This window comes from Gossypium arboreum, chromosome 11 (assembly GCF_025698485.1).
Source record: "Gossypium arboreum isolate Shixiya-1 chromosome 11, ASM2569848v2, whole genome shotgun sequence".
In the NCBI taxonomy this organism is placed as follows: Eukaryota; Viridiplantae; Streptophyta; class Magnoliopsida; order Malvales; family Malvaceae; genus Gossypium; species Gossypium arboreum.
In genome coordinates, this window is record NC_069080.1 from 114,839,571 (window position 1) to 114,860,566 (window position 20,996).

The window sequence follows — 20,996 nt, forward strand, 5'->3', positions numbered from 1 at the left end:
TTAACATACTAATTCTCATTATTTAGGCCTCTTCTTGAATTCTGTTATGATCTATCCTTTTTTATTAAATGGAAAGACAGTTGCCTAGATGAGATACAGATTTTAGGTACTTTGATACTTAGCTTCTATGTATTATGTGATTTTGAAAGTTTTGGGTGAACTTAAATGGATTTGTATATATTTATCTGCCTCTTGCCATACATACATGTTGTTTTATATATAACCTTGTTCCTTTTGATGGTAGATTTTAACCTGTTTGCTTTGCTTGCTAGTCACCTAGTGAAGGAGGATGAGTGATGAACAATTAAATCATATAAATATCAATAAAAATTTGTTTATAATGGTGGATTGCATGGATATGCCCCTTGCACATGGCATGAGGGGTGATGTTCTGGTGGTTAATAACACTGCTAAGCAAATCTGTTAGAAAGCTGGCAATTAGATTTTCGACTATGTTTGTCCTTGAAATCGAGTTTTTTTGCTGACGGATCTTCATCCGGATCAATGCTTTCTCTGTTATTTGTATGTTAAGGATGATAGCAAAACATGTCTATGGCAACCTTTCTAAGATCTTTCTGGTCTGAGAATGCTGAAACCAAATAAGTTATATTTTTGGCTTTTTCACCATACAAGTGATTGTCAAGCTTGATCTGAACAATGAAGGGATCCCAAATTCCTGGTTTCTGAAATCTAAATACTACAGTGACATGGTCCATTTCTTAAATAGGGCCACTTGTTTTGTGCTAACACGTCTTGCTGCCAATGATTAGTCACATGATACAGATTATTTCATGTTACTCATAAGCTAGTTGAGTTCATGTCTTGCATCGGTGTTTGATCTGTGATTTTTTCTGCAGCAACCATTTTATAATTCGACTGTCCAGATCACAAAGATATTTAAAAGATTGAAATATATAAGAGAAGTTATTGTGAGAAACTAGGAAGTCAAATTTTCTTTTCTTATCGTTGTATGGTTATGAGTTTAATATATGTATATAGATGGTTACCAATAAGTGTTAAAAAAATATTTTTCCTTTTGTTATTATCTGCTATTGAGATGCTATAGACACAAACATACACATATCTTTTGGCTTTCTTTCTCTATCTTAATTTTCACTTTAAATTTGAGATGAAACATATGAATGGGTTTTCCACCTCTAAATGTAGCTAGTAATCAACAAGTTGTAAACATCTTGTGTTTAATATACCCTGTCCACCTCCATATTAAATCAATCATGATTATATTGTCAGGCAATTATCCGCAGACTACCTTTATCAACTTTGGATGATCTTAATAGAAAACTTTGCACAGCAATCAAGATGGTCAGTAGGAGCTATTGTATCTCACTTAACGCCGTAAAGTTGGCCAGAACTCCTAAAGTTGATTGGTGATCAAACTAGTATGAAAGAAGGAAAGAAATATAGCATTTGTGCTCTAATTAATACTATTGCTTTTTGTTTCCTGATCTTGAACATTTTCTCTTCATGTTTCGGTGGTTTGATAGCCGTCCTAGATGGCTTACGTAGATGCCTTTTTTTGTAATAACTTAGTTTTGAATGATTGATGGCTATTCTTTCTAACCTTTTCCATAAAGTTCTATTTGTATTTAAGTGTGTTATTATTAGTATACTCTGAGAATTTGGTGTCTGGTGAAGGATTCATTGCTTATTTATGTTTTTGTTGTTATTAAGGAGGTTTGTGTAGATATAAATCTTCTCATCTGGTTATCTATTATTTTTCCCTTATATATTTTTTTCTTTTTTATCTCAGATTGGTTACTGTTTACTATTTAGTCATATGGAAACTGACTTACCCTAGGCTGTAGCTTTGAAACAATTATAGGTAGCTAATTTCATGAGAAGATTTCTAGTTTGATTTTGCCTATGTCATAAAAACTTGAATTGATAGATGAAAAAATATTGAGTTAAGTGATAACCTATATTACATTTTAAAAAGAGAATGTATGTTTAAATTTTGAAGGTAATATTATTGAAAGAGACAGATACAAACTTCAAATATAATATTAACAGTAAATTTGACAAGAAAAATATTTAAAAAATCATAAAAACTTTGAGTTTTAAACCAAAAGAGGAAGGCCAAATGTTAAGTTGAAATTAGAAACATGTTGATTGTTTACCCGGGGGGCCTCTGAGCAGGAACTGTGTTTGTACTTTGCATTTTGTGTTTAAATGGTTTAAATTTTCATATAAATTACAAGAGAAATAATTTTCTTTTTTTCACAAGGTACATCCACTATCTTGTTTTTAGCGTTAGTAACAATTGTGGTTGTTTTGAGATCTCATGATTAATTAAAACTAATAAGTAAAAAAACCATCAATAATTGAGGTTTTTTATATGATAGAAGATATTTTTTATGCTGTTATATCATTCATAAAAGTTAATTTTTTTATTATGTTATGTTAATTTTAGATGTTAACTTTGAAGTACATTTGTAAGGTGATTTTGCTATTCATTTTGCTCTTAGATTAATTTTTCCTTGTAGTAACTGAATGTTAACTTTATATTTTGCAGGAGTTGAGAAGGAAAGAGGATGCAATAGCACGAGGTAGGTTCTTTTTTATTTTTTTATCTTGATGAGTCCCGAGTTTATCCATTACCAGTTTGATTTTGACATGAGTCCCTTAAACATCTTTTGCTTTTTTCTTCCAAAAGTTTAACGTCTTTCCATTAGAGTTTCATCGTCAAATTTATCTCCTCTTCCTTTTGATTGACATTTTCAATACTTTGGGTTCAAGATCCCCTATATGCTAGAGGTATAGAGTTCAAACTTTGGCATAAGCTTGTTTTTCAGCAACTATGGCATTTTTTGCTCATCTTCATCGATTAGACATTTCAAAGTGACTAAAGATAATACCAAATTTGTTTGAATGAAAATAATTACTTTATCAATGCTATTGGACATAGAAATTAAGATTATGATAACTAAAACCTGTGATATTTGTGAGCTTAATAAAAACATGTTATGAGTCGCATGAAATCGAGAAATGAGATAGACATTAAACACGTGAGGTTTGTCATGACATCTCCTTTAACCTTCATTTGACCCTTTTTGTCTTTTTCATATATGCTACTTATTTTCTTTTTGAGGCCTTTACAAGTCCATCAACATGAAACTGGACTTATGCCTGTCACTTATTTACAGCGACATTAGCATTTACGATTAGCCTAGCATCAATTTGTTTATTATGGGTTTACTTTTTACTGATTTCACTTTCGTTACAGTAAATGGTATAGCTAATTTCCTTGTCTTGCTCAATCAGGTGACCGAGATTCCGTTTAACAATTTTCTTTATTGCTGGAACAAGTCTTAACCAAGATCAAGATCAAAGTACTTCACTGAGTTATATATGCAGGCATTGCAATACTTTGGCTTCATCTAAAGCTTGAACCAGCCCTCTGTTGTATATTGTTTCTTCTTGTTTTTTGATCTTTTTCCTTTGATTAATGAGATGTGATGATGATTTGGCATTATTTTCTCACCAGGATGAATTATGTTTTAGAAATTCTAATACATTGTGCGTCTGTGTGTGTGTGTGTTTTTTTTATGTATTAAATTACATATTGAATCAATGTTTATGTATTAAATTTAAATTCATTAATTTTTATACTTAGTTTTGAAGTTTAAATTTTAATGGAAAATTTAATTTAATTAATATTTTTATTTATCCTTAAATGTATATAGTTTAAAGTTCAAATTTCAAAAATTAAACATAATATAATATTTAACATAGAAATAAATATTATTTAATTAAAATAAAATAATTTTTTTAAGATCATTATTTTTAGCGGCGTTTGTGAAAAAAGCGCCGCTAAAGGTCATGGTCTTAAGCGGCGTTTGCTAAAAAAGCGACGCTAAAGGTTATGGTTTTTAGCGGCGTTTTCAAAAAAAGCGCCGCTAAAGGTCATGGTCTTTAGCGGCGTTTGTGAAAAAAGCGCCTCTAAAGGTTATGGTCTTTAGCGGCGTTTTTCCCGAAAAACGCCACTAATTTTTTGCGGCGTTGCATATAGCAACGTTTTTTGCGGCGCTTGGGAAAGCGCCGCTAAAGGCAAAAAAAAACGCCGCTAAAAGTCTGTTTTCCTGTAGTGAATTTATCCTAAATATGATATGAGAGCTTTTCAAGAGAACAAGACAATCATTCAGGGATTTTTCTGGTAGTGAAATGAATACCCCCTACACTTAAGATGTACATTGTCCTCAATGTACAAAGATAGATATAGGAATATAAAAATAAGATAGGGAGAGAAGTGAAACTTCTTGAGTGATGAATGCATTTTCTTGAGCTGGATTTCTAGAGAATAATCGGCGTGAGGGTGGAGGAAGATACTCCGGCAGTGGTAGAGGTTCATTAGTCCATAAGTCCTGCACCAAAAGAATATTATATCTAGTGTTAGCTATGGTCATGGGCGAGCAAGACATGACAGTCGTGGAGAACCGTTCCTAGTACAGTTTTTAGTTCTTATGTGAGGATGAGCTTAGGAGCTCTATATAACTGTGACAGAATCAGGAACTTTTTTAGAAAGTATATAGGGAAGAATGATTACTTGGTAGGAAATAGCCGGAATTCAAAATTGTTAAAAATTATAAATCCTAATAAAAATAAGATGAAAGAAAAATAAAAAGAAGTCTTAAATGAAAATAAAAGAAAAACCATAAAATAATAAATAAAAGTTTTTAAACATCTTCATCGCTGGATGGTTCGCAAGGTGGGACTGGCGATGAGATGTGAAGACATGAATAGTACAGTCTATTTATAGATTTTAGGGCACACGGCCAAGTAATAAGCCCGTGTTCCCCAATTTCAGCCCGTGTGATTCGTGAATTTTGAATTTGGGCGCATCTGATAATATCCCCACACCGATGTTCCTTGGGCGTGTGGGTGAGTAGACACGAGCGTGTCGCACGCCCATGCTATTTTAATAGGTTCACCCATGGCTCTTCCACACGGGCGTGTCGCACGCCCATGTTGTTTTGGCAGGTTCTACCACGGCCATGTTGCACGGCCGTGGCATTTTATTGAAGCCCGTGTTAGGGAAAATTTTTGCCCTATTTTCACACTGTCCTAAGCACGCCTGTGTTCTTGGCTGTGTCTCTGTGGAAAACCTGTATTCAAGAGCTCCGTTAGTAAGTTAGGTGTTGAAGGCTAAATTTTAAAGAAGTTAATACAGTTAGTGCTCGGGTTGCCTCCCGAGAAGCACTTATTTATAGTCTAAGCTCAACTTCCCTCTCCCTTGAATGGTCATGGTGGTTCGAGGAGTTCATATTCCTCATTTCTGCTATCATTCTCATCAAAGTAAGGTTTCAGACGGGTGTTGTTTACCTTAAAAGTGCCGAATTTGGGATGACTTACCTCGACTATACCGAATGGGAAAATGCTAAGTACCGTAATAGGGATTTCTTCATTCGGTGTGGTAGTGACAATGTGAGGATCTGCGGCATCTAATAAGACTTTATCTCCAACCTTAAGTTGATGTGGGAAGGTGTTGAGCTCGTTCTGGCATAGTTTTGGTTTATCATGTGTTCTCGGTTTGTACGTCCGCCATTCATCTAGTTCCTCGATTTGTAACCTTCGATCTTCATGTATAGGTCCTCTACTACTGCTTGAGAATGACTCATGTACTTCCTTCAAACTCATCTCCTACAAAGTAGATTGTTTCATATGGTCAGTTTTAGTAGAATGGTTTAGATTCTCACCTTCAATTTCTGATGTGTTGCTAGAATTGCGAGCTTGAAGGGTGATTGTTTCGTCTCCCACACGAAGTGTGAGCTCACCTATGCCAACATCAATAATTGTTTTAGCAGTTGCTAAAAAGGGTCTTCCTAGAATTAAAAGAGTGTTGCTATCCTCCTCTATGTCTAGAACAATGAAGTCAACGGGAAATATAAATTTATCGATTTTAACTAGTACATCTTCAATAACAGCCCTAGGAAATTTTATAGTTTTATCTACTAATTGAATGCTCATCCTAGTTTGTTTGGGTTTCCTGAGACCTAATTGTTTAAACATTTTGTAGGGCATGATGTTAATACTAGCCCCTAATTCAGCTAATGCATTATTAACATCTAAAGTACCAATTAAGCAGGGAATTGCAAAACTCCTTGGATCATTTAGTTTGTTGGTTAGTTTATTCTGTAGAATAGCTGAGCAAACTGCGTTTAGCTCCACATGCGACTCCTCGTCCAACTTCCATTTGTTTGCTAAAAGCTCCTTTAAAAATTTCATTGCATTTGGCATCTGCAATAGGGCTTCAATAAACGGTTAGTTAATATGTAATTTTTTTTAAGAGTTTAAGGAATTTACCAAATTGTTCATCTGAGCGGTCTTTTTGTGTTGCATTGGGGTATGGCACACGAGGTTTAAATTTAACATTCACTGATTTGTTTTTATTATAATCTACCTCACCTTGACCTCTGCTTACCACAGTTTCTTGCCTCGGTTCTGGCTCAGGCTCAACGAATCCTTCTTCATCTTGAACATTAATCGCGTTGAGCTGTTCCCTTGGGTTAGGTTCAGTATTACTTGGCAAGCTACCTTGTGGTCGTTCAGAGATTAGTTTAGAAAGCTAGCCTATCTGAGTTTCGAGCCCTTGGATTAACGCTTGTTGATTTTTAAGCGCTATTTCGGTGTTCTGAAAACGAGTTTCTGACACTGAGATAAACTTAGACAGCATTTCTTCAAGGTTTGATTTCTTTTCCTGTTGATAGGGTGGTTGTTGAAAACCCGGAGGATTCCGTGGCCTTTAATTCCCTTGACCGCCCTATGAGAAATTTGGGTGGTTCTTCCAACTACATTGTAAGTGTTACTATATGGATTGTTTTGAGATCGAGGATTATTACCCATGTAATTTAACTGCTCATTATCCATGTTGTGGCCATAAAGTTGGTATTCTGAATGGCTTGTTCCACCTCCACTTGCTTCGCACTGCCTTACTGGGTGAACCTGTGAAGAACTAAGAAAACCATCAATTTTCTTATTCAAGAGTTCTACCTGATTAGAGAGCATGGTGACCGAATCAACGTTATAAACACCGGCTGTTTTCGTTGGCTTTGTCCTCATGACTTTCCATTGATAGTTATTCAGTGACATCTCCTCTATAAACTCATAAGCATCTTCAGGTGTTTTATTATTGATGGTTCCGCCAGCAACTGCGTCAACCATTTGCCGAGTCGAAGGATTCAGGCCATTATGGAATGTTTGAACCTAAAGCCAAAGCAGCAACCCATGGTGAGGGCACCTTCCCAAAAGGTCCTTGTATCTCTCCCATGCATCGTAGAGTATTTCTAAATCCATCTGCACAAAAGAAGAGATATCATTACTTAATTTAGCCATTTTAGCCGGCGAAAAATATTTTAATAGAAATTTTTCAGTCATTTGTTCCCAAGTAGTGATTGACCCTCGTGGTAATGAGTTCAACCACTTTTTAACTTTATTCCTCAATAAAAAGGGAAACAACCGAAGACGTATGACATCATCAAAAACACCATTGATTTTAAATGTATCGCGTAGTTCCAAAAAGTTTGCTAAGTGAGCGTTGGGATCTTCATCCTGCAAACCATCAAACTGAACAATTTGTTGTATCATTTGAATTGTGTTAGGTTTCAGTTCAAAAGTATTTGCAGCTACAATAGGTCTAACTATGTTTGATTTAGTTCCTGTTAAAGAAGGTTTAGCATAATCGTACATAGTGCGTGGAGCAGGGTTTTGGTCAACCGAAATTGCAGGAGATAGCTGATTGCCTTAATTTTCAGCCATCTCTTCGGTTGGGGGTTGAGTATCGTCCTCTTGCTCGTTCTCTGTGTATTTTAAACTTTGCCTTATTTCTCTTTGGTTTCTGCGAACTGTACAATCTATTTCTTCGTCAAAGAGTAGTGGTCCTAATGGGTTTCTTCTAGTCATAAACTATAAAAACCTGCCAAGAGAAAGAAAAAGTAGATAAATAAATAATAAAATAAAATTAATTTGCAAGAAAAATAAATGGCTAAAGTAGTAAAAATTGAGCGCTCCTAATATCTTAGTTCCCCGGCAACGGCGCCAAAAACTTGATCGCGATTTTCGTGGCAGGTAAGTTTTAAATATTTATAATTAATCGTTCTTGACGCTAACTATTATCGCGATGTAGACAAGTGTACCTATCGAACAGTAGTATAGCTTTAGCAAGACCGAATTGTCGAACCCAAAAGAACTAAAAGTACTAGTAATGACTGTCTTTTTATTATCTAGCCTAAAAATAAGGGGGTTCTGTTTAACGAACTAATTATCTAAACTAAGAGTTCACAGAAAGTAGAATTGGGGGATTACCTTTGGAAAACGATTGAATTAAGACAATACCTAAGGAAAAATTCACCTAGACTTTACTTGTTATTTTGGCTCCGAATCGGATGATTTATTCATTTAACTTGTTCTGTAGAGATCCCTAAGTATGTTTTTATCCCTATTCAAGACTAATAACGTCTAATCCCTAGATTGAATATTTGAGACTTTTCTCTAATTAACACCCTAGGGTTGCATTAACTCGATCTATGGATCCCCTTATTAGGTTTCACCCTAATCCGGCAAAATCTTGTCACCCTATCTCTAGGCGCGCAATCAACTCTGCTTAATTATGACAATTGTACTCTTAGATAGGGTATGTTCCTCCTCTGAATAAGAGCTTATCTTGAATCAGTATCCTAGGATATCAAAACAAGAATTAAGAATACATAATTAAGAATAAGTTAAATATTTATCATACAATTCAGAAAATAATAACAAGATTCGTCTTAGGTTTCATTCCCCTTGGGTATTTAGGGGATTTAGTTTATAACTAAAAAGGAGAACCTCTCAGAAAAGTAATGAATACAAAACATAAAGAAAACCCAAAACTCATGAAAGAATTTGAAGAGAGATCTTCAGTCTTGATGATGAATCCGGCTTCTGAGATGGATCAATCGGCTTCCTTCGAGTAATTCCTTCCTTCCTCCCTCCGTGTGTCCTTTTCTTCCTCCTCTAGGGTGTATTTATAGGCTTTGGAATACCTAAGAACCCTCAAAAGTGGCCTTTTCCGAATTAGACTCAACTTGGGCTTGGCAGGGACACGCCCTTGTGCGATTACTTCAGGCCGTGTTCGAGCCTGTTAGATTGGCACGGGCGTGCAAGATGCCCGTGTGAGGCGGTTCAGGTCGTGTTGATTTCGTACTTTGGCCCATTTTCTCCGTTTTTAGCCCGTTTCTCATTCCTTTCACTCTCCTATGCTCACCTAAGTATAAAATATGAAATTAAGGCATTAGGAGTATCGAATTCACCAATTCTAAGGAAAAAATCATCCATAAAATGCGTTAAGCATGGGGTAAAAATATGTATAAATTAGGTTTATCACAATAGGTCCATAGCCGATTAGGATGACCCATGCGACCCTACAAAAAATTTCAGTATAATAAGCCTACATGCTCGTGTGGTTTGCCCATGTGGGCCCACACGCCTAGATTGGCCTTGCCTATGTGGTCCACACAACCTGACTTAGAAATCCACACACCCGCGTGAAATGCCCGTGTGGTCCACAGGCTCGTGTGGCCCACACGCCTAACTTATCCTACCCCGTGTGGCCAACATGGCCACATTCGAGCCACCATATGGTCGTATGCTGCTTACGACCATACCTTCATCGACCACACGGTAATGTCCTCAGACACGGCCTACCACACGGGTAATCACACGCCCGTCTAGCGTCAACAGTTTCATTTTTTGGCTTTTTTCGAAGCCTCGTTTTTTACATTTTGGGTACACACCTAGTTCAGTTTTGATGTTAATACAAACATGAGGCCTCCAGAACCTAAAAATCAACAGACCAACGCTCAATTTCAATAACAGCTTCAAAAATCTAATTGAAATATTCCTCAAATGGAATCTCACAGCATTCAACAACACAAACGCATACTTACCGGTAATGAAAAGGATTCCTTAAAGCTTAAATCGCTGCAGGAGCACCAATAGATTCTTGTTCTCCACCTAATTGAGAACCACAAATCAAACCCTTCATCAACACTTGGTCGAAGAGCATTAAAATTAAGCAAAACAGAACTTACCTAACTAGCATGGCCAGGATTGCACAAAAGAAATGAATTAGGAAAGCAGAAAAAGGTAGGAAGAAGAATAAAATTTTTATCAGAGGAGATGGGGAAGAACAACGTAAAAAGGAAAAAGGGATTTTGGAAAAGAAAATAAAAAATAAAATAAAATAACAGGTATATCCCACAATCCCCTAATTATCTTCACTAACCTTCTACTCAGAATTCCAACTGCACTGAAACTCTTGCGCAAAACCGAGAAAAAATAAATACCCATGCTTGCGTAAGGATTCAAAACAATGCCCTAATACACCAATTCCCTTACCACTTGAACCTGCAGGCTCATTCTGATATGAAATTACAGGTAATTAAATATAAGCCCACTGAACAGAGATAGGGCTTAATTCCAAAAATGTCAAAAATTGCTAAAGGTAGGGCTTGAACTCGGGACCTCTCACACACACCGAAAACACTTAACCACTAAAGCAGGTACACAATAGTGTAAAAAATTTACAAAAGCAAACATAAGAAATTTAGGGTGTTACACAGTTACTTGACCTGTCAACAATAAGTATGTTGACATGTTTTTGTTGTTGAAAGAAGCAAAGCCCTTGTTAACCTTGCTTATGAGGAAATTGTACAAAATAAAAAAAATTGATACCTATCAAGGCATGGCCCCTCTCTCCTAATTCAAAAATCTAAGGAAAGCCCCACCAATTGGAACCAAGATCTTCGATTTAGTATTAATGGTGTGTTAGATTCAATATAAAAAATGAAGAGTATAAAAATGAGTTAACACTTGTCAAACCACAAGTGCACGATTGTCATCAAAGTAATAATATAAGATGAAAACTTTCTAGGGGTATATTGAGGATTGTGTCCTAAGGGATTTATTGTATAAACTTAAGAAATGGAGGTCGGGAGGTATAAAAAGGTTAGATACTAACTAAGATAACTTATGGTTACTAATAGAATTACAGAAATATTATCAATGCGACTAATGAGTTAAATTTGTAATAACTAAGGGCTAAACTAAAAGGTAAATTAATGAATAACAGTTAAATACCAAGCTAAATGCAGAATGAGCAAATAGTGACTAATAATATTACTAACATGCTAACGTAGATTTAATAATTACGCTCTACTTAACATGCAAATGTGCTACCCCTATATTCCAAATCTATCTCTTGAGATGCATCAAGTAGAATGATCACTTCTAACACTTAATTCTCAAAAATATTAGGCTAGCAAACACCTCATATCTCCAATCTAGTGCTTAGTGTGCTAAAAGAATGGTTCTTGTAAAGGTCAGCTCTCACAAATCTTCCCTAAACAAGTTCTTACTTAGGGCATCACTCCTAAGCCTTTTAAGTCCATCCATTTAATTCCATTAATCATAAACAAAGCAAGATAAACCCACTTCACATATTTTGCCACACTATTAGTCATGTAAAAGTTTAGCTATCCATGAAATTCAAACACTCAATAACAACAATATCAAGAATCATCATCATTTGTGCAATAAAAATGAAGGGATTAATTTTAGAAATGCTTAGTGATAAATGATAGCCCAATATTGAAGAATCCAAGTGTAGAATCCAAGTGTAGAATCCAAGCTTCTTCTTGAAGTTCCAACTTTGTGTACTTCATTTCAAGAAAAGGACCAAAATAAAAGAAAATTTTACTGAATTAAACTATGTCAAGGTCTTACAAAATGTATTAAAAAGGAAACTACATGAAACTCTTAAAATAAAAAGGAAAAGACTAGAAAGTTAAAGGAAAACCTAAAACAAAAACAAAGGAAGACTAAAACCTATCCTAAATTCGATTTTCAATCTCCTCTCCTACCTAATAGCTAAAACTGGAATTTTTTTTATATCAAGGAATCCATGCAAGACAAAAGATAGCTTTGCCCTTAATGAATGTGTAAAAAACAAGAAAGGGTTGCAACTTGCTTGCATCGTGTCACAACCCTACCTCAATTTCCTTTAGGTTACCATTGTAACTATCCTAGATATAGCTTAGCATCATGACCTTCAATTGTGAATGTCGTGACTCTTAAGTAATGAATTATTTTCTGTGTTAACTAGTCTTAAGCATTGCGACTCCATATTCATGTAACATTGCAACTCCGCATTCATGTAACATCGCAACTTCCTCATAAATGATTGGGCTCCAATTTAGATGGCCTTCGATGTCATAACCTAGCTTGAGATAACATTGTGACTAAAGTCTACTTTAGCCTTGTATTGTAACATAGGACTTAAGGTTGCAACCTTGCTCAGGTTCATGCCATGACCCACATTGTTGTTTCAACTCTCTTTATAGAATTTGGCCTTTTCCACCTTTTCTATGAAGATAGACATCATAAGATTTATTCAAACACTAAAGTAGTATGAAAATACAAGGAAAACAAAGAATTTTTAAACTAGCATTCATAATCCTATAATACTAAAAAGACTCCTAAAATTGAAGGCTTTCACTAAAAAAAGTCAAGAATAAGAATAGAAAGAATGCCAAAATATACACTAATTATCTAATCATGAATCCTCCTAATAATTGATTTGGTCCCATGCTGCATGATTGCAAAACCTCCCAAACCAAAGGTAAATAAGGAGGTGAAAACCTAATTCAAATATATACAATGGTAGGAGTGTACCCATTTGGTTGCATGCTATGTCGCTTAGTTGGTGCTCACCCTCTCTGATGGAGAACCTATATCGATTAAGGGATCCTCAAGCCTACTCAAGTGAAGAACTTGGCGTATGTCCTCCACTGTGGGGATACAAAAGACATGGTCACTCATGGTAGGGATATCATTCCCTTGTACTTTCCTTTCCCCTTTCCCAGGTTTTACAAAACGACCCCCATGGATACAATGCAAACAGAAAACAAAAGGAAAAGGCAAATAAATAAAACCAAATTTCTAAAAGAAAATGAAGGAAAAACTTACCCAAAGCAAAAAGAATTCTTAATGGTTTTTGAAAAATAAAGAGCAAAAAAATATTCCAACACTAGAGGAAAAACTCAAGAAGCATGAAAGTGCAAACCATAAAACTTCAAATCTTATATTCATAAATAAGGAAATCATAGGATGTTGAAATGACAAAAGGAAAGTAACTCTTGGAACCAATGTAATTATTAGTCAGTTAAATGACACCATGCCAAAAATAAGCAATTATGCCCATTAAAGGCATAATTTCGAAAGAACCACACAAGTAATCATTGTATCCCAACATTGGTATTTTAAACAGCAACAGTCCCTGCCATTTCCAACAAGACATTGTCCATGCACCATATTATGATAGTTTCAAAGTAACTTGCTTTATATGTTCCTCTTTAATGGAGGGAAATTATTATACCCTTACGCCAGAACATCCTTTACACCTTAAGAATAAAACTTATGCCATTATAGCTACTTAGGGATGCATCGGTAGAACACCATCAATGACAACCATCACAACGACTCTCATCTCATTTAATGATCTCAACTCCCCAAGCTCACCAACCCCTAGGAAAGCTACATCCAACCTACTCCCTAAGCTCACCAACTGTTAAGAAGGTCATATCTAGTCTACACCCTAAACCTAGCCTAGGGTCGGACTCTATTTGGAAGTCATCATGAGACGAGGGCCCACTCTATTTCATTCTCCGTCTATAAATACCTCATCCTCCAAAAAAAATGACAGATAAGCACAAAGTATTGAAAATTTACTCTAATATTGTCTCAAACTTCTCCAACCATCTAATTAATTTGCTCTTTGCACGACTCATGATGTAATCATCTTCAACAAAATTACTCTCCGCACCATATATAGTGTGGATTGCCTTCATTTATAATGCCCAAAACCTTGTATAACTTCGGTTATATAACACAATTAATATATATTTAATTTAAAATTTTATTATTATTTAAAATAATTCACTTAATAAATTACGTTTTTAAAAAAAGTAATACGTCAACTTGCTTTTGCTATAAAATTAAACTTTTTCTCCCTCAAACAATTTGGTGGATTAATTCATCAATTTGAAGAATATTCAGCACCTCTCCTAAAGATGGTTACAAGTTGGGATTTGGATTGGCAACCTTTTCAGTAGCACGCTATAACCTTATATATATATATATATATAAAGCTTTCTAATAAGTTTAATCCCCAATTATGGATAGTACTATCTAGTTTGAAAGTGGTCAGTGGCAATAATTAATGATCTGAAACATCCTTTATGGAATATTTGCTTCTTAATTCTTTGGTGGATTGTCTGGTTGTCATAAATGATCTTTAGTACATAACTGAAAAGCCTGACTTTAATGGAGCTTTGTAACCTTTAAAATTTAATTTCACTTTTGTCAAAAAGTGATTTTGTTCGGTACATTAGACAATCCATGAGATGGGATTTATTTATTTGTTTATTTGTAATCAAGATATGCAGCAGGGCAGGTGGAATATTTTAAGCAAACTCTGCTGGCCTCCAGAAAAAAAAAATGACAATAATACTCAGCTTTGTGAAAAGCTTTTTGTATAAATTTTATAGGATAAATTAAAGATTAAATTTTTATTTTGATCATTTAATTAAAAAAGTTACATTGAATTATTTAAAAGCTTTCATTTAAGTCATTAATCTATTCAAAAGTTTTTATTGAAATCACTAACCTATTAAGTTTTTTTAAGAAAAAGTTCAATTTGCAAGTTCCAAGCGATGATTCGACGATCAATATGATAGATCAATACTCATCGACGAATTGAAGAATATACATTAGATCCAAATAGGTTTAACGTCCAGTATTAGAGATAAGAGAAAAAAGTTGTTTAAATTTTAATTCGCAAGTTTATAATATCTAAAGCTATTTCATGAAAAAAAATTGAACTGTAAAACAGAAGGGGAAAAAGAACTTTTAATTGGTGTAGACAATGTGAACAAAGAAAACAATATAACATTGATTTTAACATCCCAACAACTTAAATGAAAATTTTTGAATAGTTTAATGATTAAATTGTAGCATTTTTAGTTAAGTAACCAAAACAAAAACTTAACATAGTTTAGTGACTAATGATGGAATTTACCCAATTTTATATTTGATATTAATAAGTTTAATCTTTGATGCTGAAATGTTTTATCCTGTATTTAAGAGTTACAGAAAGTTATACCTATAAGTAATTCTAAAGATCATATAAAAAAATTTATCCAAAAAAATCTTTGTAAGTTGATGAGAATCACTATTTTTGTATTCCACATCATAAAAATTTAAGGTTGTTATTCGTTAATCGAATCCAAATTTGGGTTCATCGAATCATTGGTGAAGCAGCAAAAAAATTTACATTAAAATCTTCAATTTCTCGAATACTCTTTATCCCGTATCCTTGTAGAAAAATTCCCTTGGCAGAGTTCCAAAATATATGGCCTACATACTGGAAATTAATTTCCATGGTTTCAAATGATTGTACCTTTAACCAATTTGTCAAATATAAGGTTTGAACTTTACCTTTGCACTAGCATCCATCTTCATGACATTTTGAACCGTCAAACTGTTTCCATTCTTTATTTGCTGACTTTGGCAAAACATTGGAAACTTAATCCAATTGTTTTGGATCCATGAACAGATCTAATCATTATTTTCTAAGATGACAGGAAATGAAATTTTCCTTGAAAGATCAATGATGCATGAGTTGAGTAAGGGCAGGAAAAGGAATACTTAATTTCAAATGTGTGTGAAAGTACTGAACCGAAAGAACGATGTTACAATAAAATAAGAAACAAACACCTAATATAGAAAATTTGTTTTTATAATTTGACAATTTTCTGCAATATTCTACAAATTAATTGTTGTGATTGTATGTTAAATAAAATGCAAGATTAAAAGGAAAAATGCAGTGGTGGTAATCACCATGAACAATTTTGAAGCCTTCTATCAACATAAGAAACATTCCCTCGATTGCGTGGTGTCCCGGTCTTCACAACCTTTCAAGAATGACCTACTTGCGAGATGCTCGGAAGCATATGTCATAAAAGATGCTAATATAATCCCTCCGACTACCATTAGACCCAACCTGGTATGAAAATGTCATGGACCATGAAAATTAACCAGACTGATTTGAGAACATTTTAAAGAATTTCAAACATTTGATTCAACGGTTTAACACCCAAAACCATGACGACAAGTACACACGAAGAAACAAAGGCAGCAACCTGCAACTTATTCAGATTTGAACAAACTGTCCTTTAAAAATGTTCAGAGAAAACTAGGATATACCACTAGAAATTACCTCAAGAACAGAGTGGTGATCCCGAAAATACATGGCAAGGATGGGGCCACAATAGCCAGAAAGGCCATCCCTAACCCGTAGTACCAAGAAACAATATCACAAGAGGATGCCTGTCGATGATCTGAAAATGAACATACAAGTTTTGTAAACCAACAGTGTTAGACGAATATGAAAAGAGAACTCACATTGTATTTTATCATGACTATGTACAATATTTTATGTATTTGTAAACCTTTTTTAGAATCAGAATTAAACAAATCTGTATCAGCAGAAACTGGGGTCAGTTGCGTCACTATTCTCCTTCCCTGCTGATAAATCAAATGAAGAAAAGCTCCAAACAAAAGAAAGAAGATCGTAAACGTCCACTCATACATCAAGAACAAACCAGTCCATGGCATCACTTGTTGAGGCACAATTGTGATAGAAATTCCAAGGGACACCACAACAGCCATAAAACATACAAAAACAGAAATGCCACCCAGGTAGACAGGCACCTTGGTCTGTGAACCATTATGAAACAGGATAACATTACATCAAAAAAAAAAAAGAAGAGAAGAAATAACAATTCACAGCATATTTCCATAGACTGATTATGAACCAGAAAGAATTCAGCTTAAAAGATGAAGGAACCTAACTGGATTATTAACATTAATGTTAGATGATGAAGATACACCACTGTAAGCAACTGTCCCACTTGATCTAATTATGAAGTAAAGGTGTCTGATGTGATTGCATAATGAAGTTCTGAAAAGAAAGCCCCCTGTCTGCACCAAAAAAACTAATATGGTTTGGGAACAGGACAGCACTCATCTATGCATTGATTTAGAAAAAGAAAAATAATTTTGTATCCACTAACATGAAGAAAAGAACGATAGTAACAAACTAGAACACAGAAAGGTAACAGGAAAAGGAATTTGACCAAAAGCTCATCATTTGGATTTTTGCCTCCTCCAGTACCAGGGAGGGTTTCTTCAAGTCGTTCCCCAACATTCTACAGAATTAGCAAATAAATCACATTTGGCAGTTGTCCTAACATTCAGAGCTTTTAATATAAATTTGCCAATGAGTCAATATACCTGCCAGACATCAACTGGTTTTAATAGCCAAAATGTCCACCAATCCCATGGTTTAAGTGGCCCAAGCTTATAGTGAATAACACGAAGTTCACTCTCATCTACCATCCACTGAGAAAGAAGACATCAAGAAATCAGGATACTTATCAGAAAATAAGAACTTAGTTTCTGTTTTTTGTTTTTGCATAAAGTCTCATCACTTTATAGTGAAAAAGAAGTCCTGAAAATCAAAGAAAAGAATTGAAACAAATCCTTGTGATCTAAAAACAAAAGAAAGCCACAAAAGTCTGTCATCATAATGTATGTAACAGTACCTTGTTGGCAAGCATGTAAAGCCCAACATCTGCATTATATAGAGTAGAGAGTCGCTCCATCTCAGGAACAGGTCGGACTTTCAACACCTCCTGAGGTATATTAGGGTCAAAAACATGGGCATTTGGGAAATCAGAGTAATAAGAATTCAGAAATCCCTGATCTCCTCCAGTATAAGATGGCAAAGTATTCACTTTGCTCATCATGTCATTGAAGACAGCCTCAGATGGTTCAACTACCATGACTCCTGAATTTAGCCTCTCAGAATGCTTCAAATTTGCACAGAATTTCTCACATTTAAAAAGATCTTCAATGCTTTTGACTACTATAGTATCTGCATCAAGATATACAACTGCACAAGCAAACTACAAAAGTGAAACACTGCAACTCACCAGAAGAAACATAAACATAAAAGGAATAATGGACTAAAACAAAACTAGAATAGCTGACAATAGAAGAGATGCAAGAAAACCAATAGAAAAAACTTACAGGAAACATATTTCTTGTTCTAGATTTTACTCTTTAAGAAAGAGAACTTTTCGGGATACGGGTGTTCTTTTATGCAATACATGGGTTAGCAGATCACAAGCTGCTACCAAATTTAGGTGCAAACTTTTAAATACATTCATTTAAAATTTTCCAACCTTATTGGTGTTACTTTGGAGGACTTCTGTACATTTAAATTTGCTTATTACTTAGATGGTCTCATGTTATTCACATCGCATTGAATTTATGCTCTGCAGTACATCAAATATAAGCTAAAACTCTATCCATCCATTGTCCTCTCTACCAACGAAAATGAACCATAAACAAAACTCCAGAAAAAATAAGTTTTACCTTTTTTGTAGTTAGTCATATTAATAATTTTCAATTTGGTATAAACACCCCAAAACCTCTTCGGCCGAACATGATTTGGATTCACCAATAAACTAATATTCTCCACAATCCAACCATCAGCCTGCTCAATTAACCACCATTGCAAAATGAAAAATGAAGTTAAAACAAATGTTAAAAATTCAAACTTCTGTTTATTATGCCAAAAGAGCAATGCAAAAACTTTTTATAAATTTTGTCAGTGAACTAACAGAGCAATAACTGTAAAGCTAATAATTACAGAGCATCAATGCAAATCATTTTTGTGGTTTTTTCAAAAATTATAAAGTAACCGACTGTGAGGATCGTAATTTTCTATGAAAATATGGATATAAATATAAAAGTAAAGGGATCGCCAAATTTAATCTCGAGAAGCTTCTTGGCATAATCGGAGACGCCGTCGGAGACCAAAACAACCATGTCTTTAGTTGATCCAGTATCCCTTATCGATTTTCCCAAAACCCTAACTCCCAAAAGGAACTCATCTCCATAAAGCAGCGTCACGTAAGCTTGTTTCGATGAATATTGAACTTTAGCCCCCAATGCCAACTTGGATTGGATCGTAACCAGAAGAACTAGAAACAGGATCCAGAGTTTTGGGAATTTCATAGTATTTATTTGCTCGAGAAAATGATCCAGATTCTCGAGAAACAACAAAAAATTCGGTTTCTTTTCACTTGTGTTGGATCGAAGGAAGCACTAAAAGTTTATGAATGCAGTGGCGGTTTGGTGAAGCAGGAGCTTCTTCCTTTCTGTATTTTTTTCTCTCTCATTTTAGTTGTCGAACGTTGGAAATATTTTAAGAACGGATACCTAATTTTCTCTTTAATATTTATTTGGTACCTCAATATTTTTGTCGAATTGAGGTTGAATAAAATTCGATTTGATATAAAAAAATAAAAAATTAAATTTTATATTAAACAAATCAAGTTATTCGAGTTAAATTTTATTTTGAATTTTGAATTCGAATTAAATTGAATTTTTGAATTCGAATAACTCGAATATAAAACTATAATATTTTACATTTTTAGCTTAAACTCTTAAACTTTTTTATTTGTCTCTCAAAACTTTTACTCTCCTCAAATCTTAGCTCTCAATCTACCCAAAATATATTTGCCATCAAAATTTTACTCTCTCATTTACTTTTTTTTTAAAATTTTACTCCAAAAAACCATTAAAATTTTTTATTTTTCTCCTAAATTTTTACTCCCTGTCATTTTTCTCAAAAAACTTTTACTTCCTTCCCATCCACCCCAAACCCATCCCCCTATTTTTTTAATATTTTTCCTCTAAAATTTTACTCCTCCTATTTACTTTCCCTCAAACTTTTACTTTTCAAAATTTTTTATTTTCCCCCTAAACTTTTACTTCTCATTCTTTACTCCCAAATAAAAAATCAAAATTATCCAAAAAAATCCCTAAACATAAATAGTAATAATTTTATTTATATCTACTATTTATATAAATTAAATTTCACATTTTATATTATTTATATTATTGAATTGTTTAGTCATATTGAATATTTATATTAAAATTGAATTATTAATGATGCTATAAAATATTCGTCTTAAAATTTTATATTGGTATCAATTTCACATTTTATCTTTAAAATAACTTTTATTAAAAAATCATATTTTTACATTTAATATATTTTTAATTCCAAAATACATAGTGACAAGAATATGAAAATAAACTAAGCAAGCAAAGAAGCTAACTCGTATATAAAAGATTAATATATAAATTATGAAGTGATGAAAGGTAATAAAAGATTTGATTACGATGGACAAATTTTATTACGATGGGTGATAGTGGTTACAAGGACTCAAAATTATTTTTTAAAATTTAACTCGAACAGATATATTCAATTCGAATTCCATCTCACTCGACTCGATTCGAGAAAATTTCAAATCAAATTAGGATGATAAAATATGATTACTTGATTAACTCGAAATTTTTTCATTCAATTCGATTCGATCAAACGCTCACCCCTAGCTAAGACTGATTTCAATGATCAATTTGGTATCCGAGTTTGTTCAATTTGATACTTCAATAATTTTTTTCCAATTTAAGCATCTGAGTTTCAGTTTAATGTTATATTTGCTACTCTAGCTTTTCTTATGTCCCAAATTAAACATTAAAACAAAAAGATACTAAATAATATTTTAGTCCTTTATCAAAAAGGTTAAATTAAAAGTTTGTTTTATTTTTAAAAAAATTTACATTATTTTATCATTATTATTTAAAGCTTTGACTGAATTGTAAAATCACTTGCAAATCCATCCCTTTTATGTCATTTTATTTTTAAGTAAATTATAGCAAAATGTACAAGATTGCATATCAACCTAAAATATTATATTTAATAATTTATCATTTCATTTCAATTAAAACCCTCATTTGTTTATTATTTTAAT

The 20,996-nt window shown here is 33.7% G+C and overlaps 1 protein-coding gene and 1 non-coding gene across 5 annotated transcripts; one reads left to right on the forward strand and one right to left on the reverse strand.

The window, feature by feature from the left end:
• Window positions 1–7,237: 7,237 nt before the first annotated feature.
• On the forward strand, window positions 7,238–7,344 carry LOC128284769 (small nucleolar RNA R71). The gene has a single exon (XR_008275191.1). It is a non-coding gene; the product is annotated as a small nucleolar RNA R71 (small nucleolar RNA).
• Window positions 7,345–15,811: 8,467 nt separating this feature from the next.
• LOC108470502 (inositol phosphorylceramide glucuronosyltransferase 1-like) lies at window positions 15,812–19,393 on the reverse strand. Of its 4 annotated transcripts, none has more exons than XM_017771841.2 (8): window positions 18,550–19,393; window positions 17,715–18,064; window positions 17,404–17,511; window positions 17,247–17,318; window positions 16,963–17,091; window positions 16,560–16,827; window positions 16,328–16,448; window positions 15,812–16,111 (listed from the first exon to the last, which is right to left on the reverse strand). In XM_017771841.2, exons 1-8 carry the CDS (start codon window positions 18,566–18,568, stop codon window positions 15,973–15,975), a joined length of 1,206 nt encoding a protein of 401 aa, XP_017627330.1. In that variant the 5' UTR covers window positions 18,569–19,393; the 3' UTR covers window positions 15,812–15,972. The 4 variants fall into 4 exon arrangements, with proteins under 4 accessions (XP_017627330.1, XP_017627329.1, XP_052878202.1 ...); XM_017771840.2 differs by having other exon boundaries at window positions 17,184–17,318; XM_053022242.1 differs by lacking the exon at window positions 18,550–19,393 and adding an exon at window positions 18,202–18,312 and having other exon boundaries at window positions 17,184–17,318.
• Window positions 19,394–20,996: the final 1,603 nt, after the last annotated feature.

What these genes read in the sequence shown, in the direction of transcription:
- LOC108470502 (XM_017771840.2), bottom strand. An exon ending in AACCAGTTGATGTCTGGCAG is followed by an intron (nt 17,319 to 17,403) that starts GTATATTGACTC and finishes CTAATTCTGTAG; the next exon opens with AATGTTGGGGAACGACTTGA. An exon ending in ACATTAATGTTAATAATCCA is followed by an intron (nt 16,828 to 16,962) that starts GTTAGGTTCCTT and finishes AATGGTTCACAG; the next exon opens with ACCAAGGTGCCTGTCTACCT.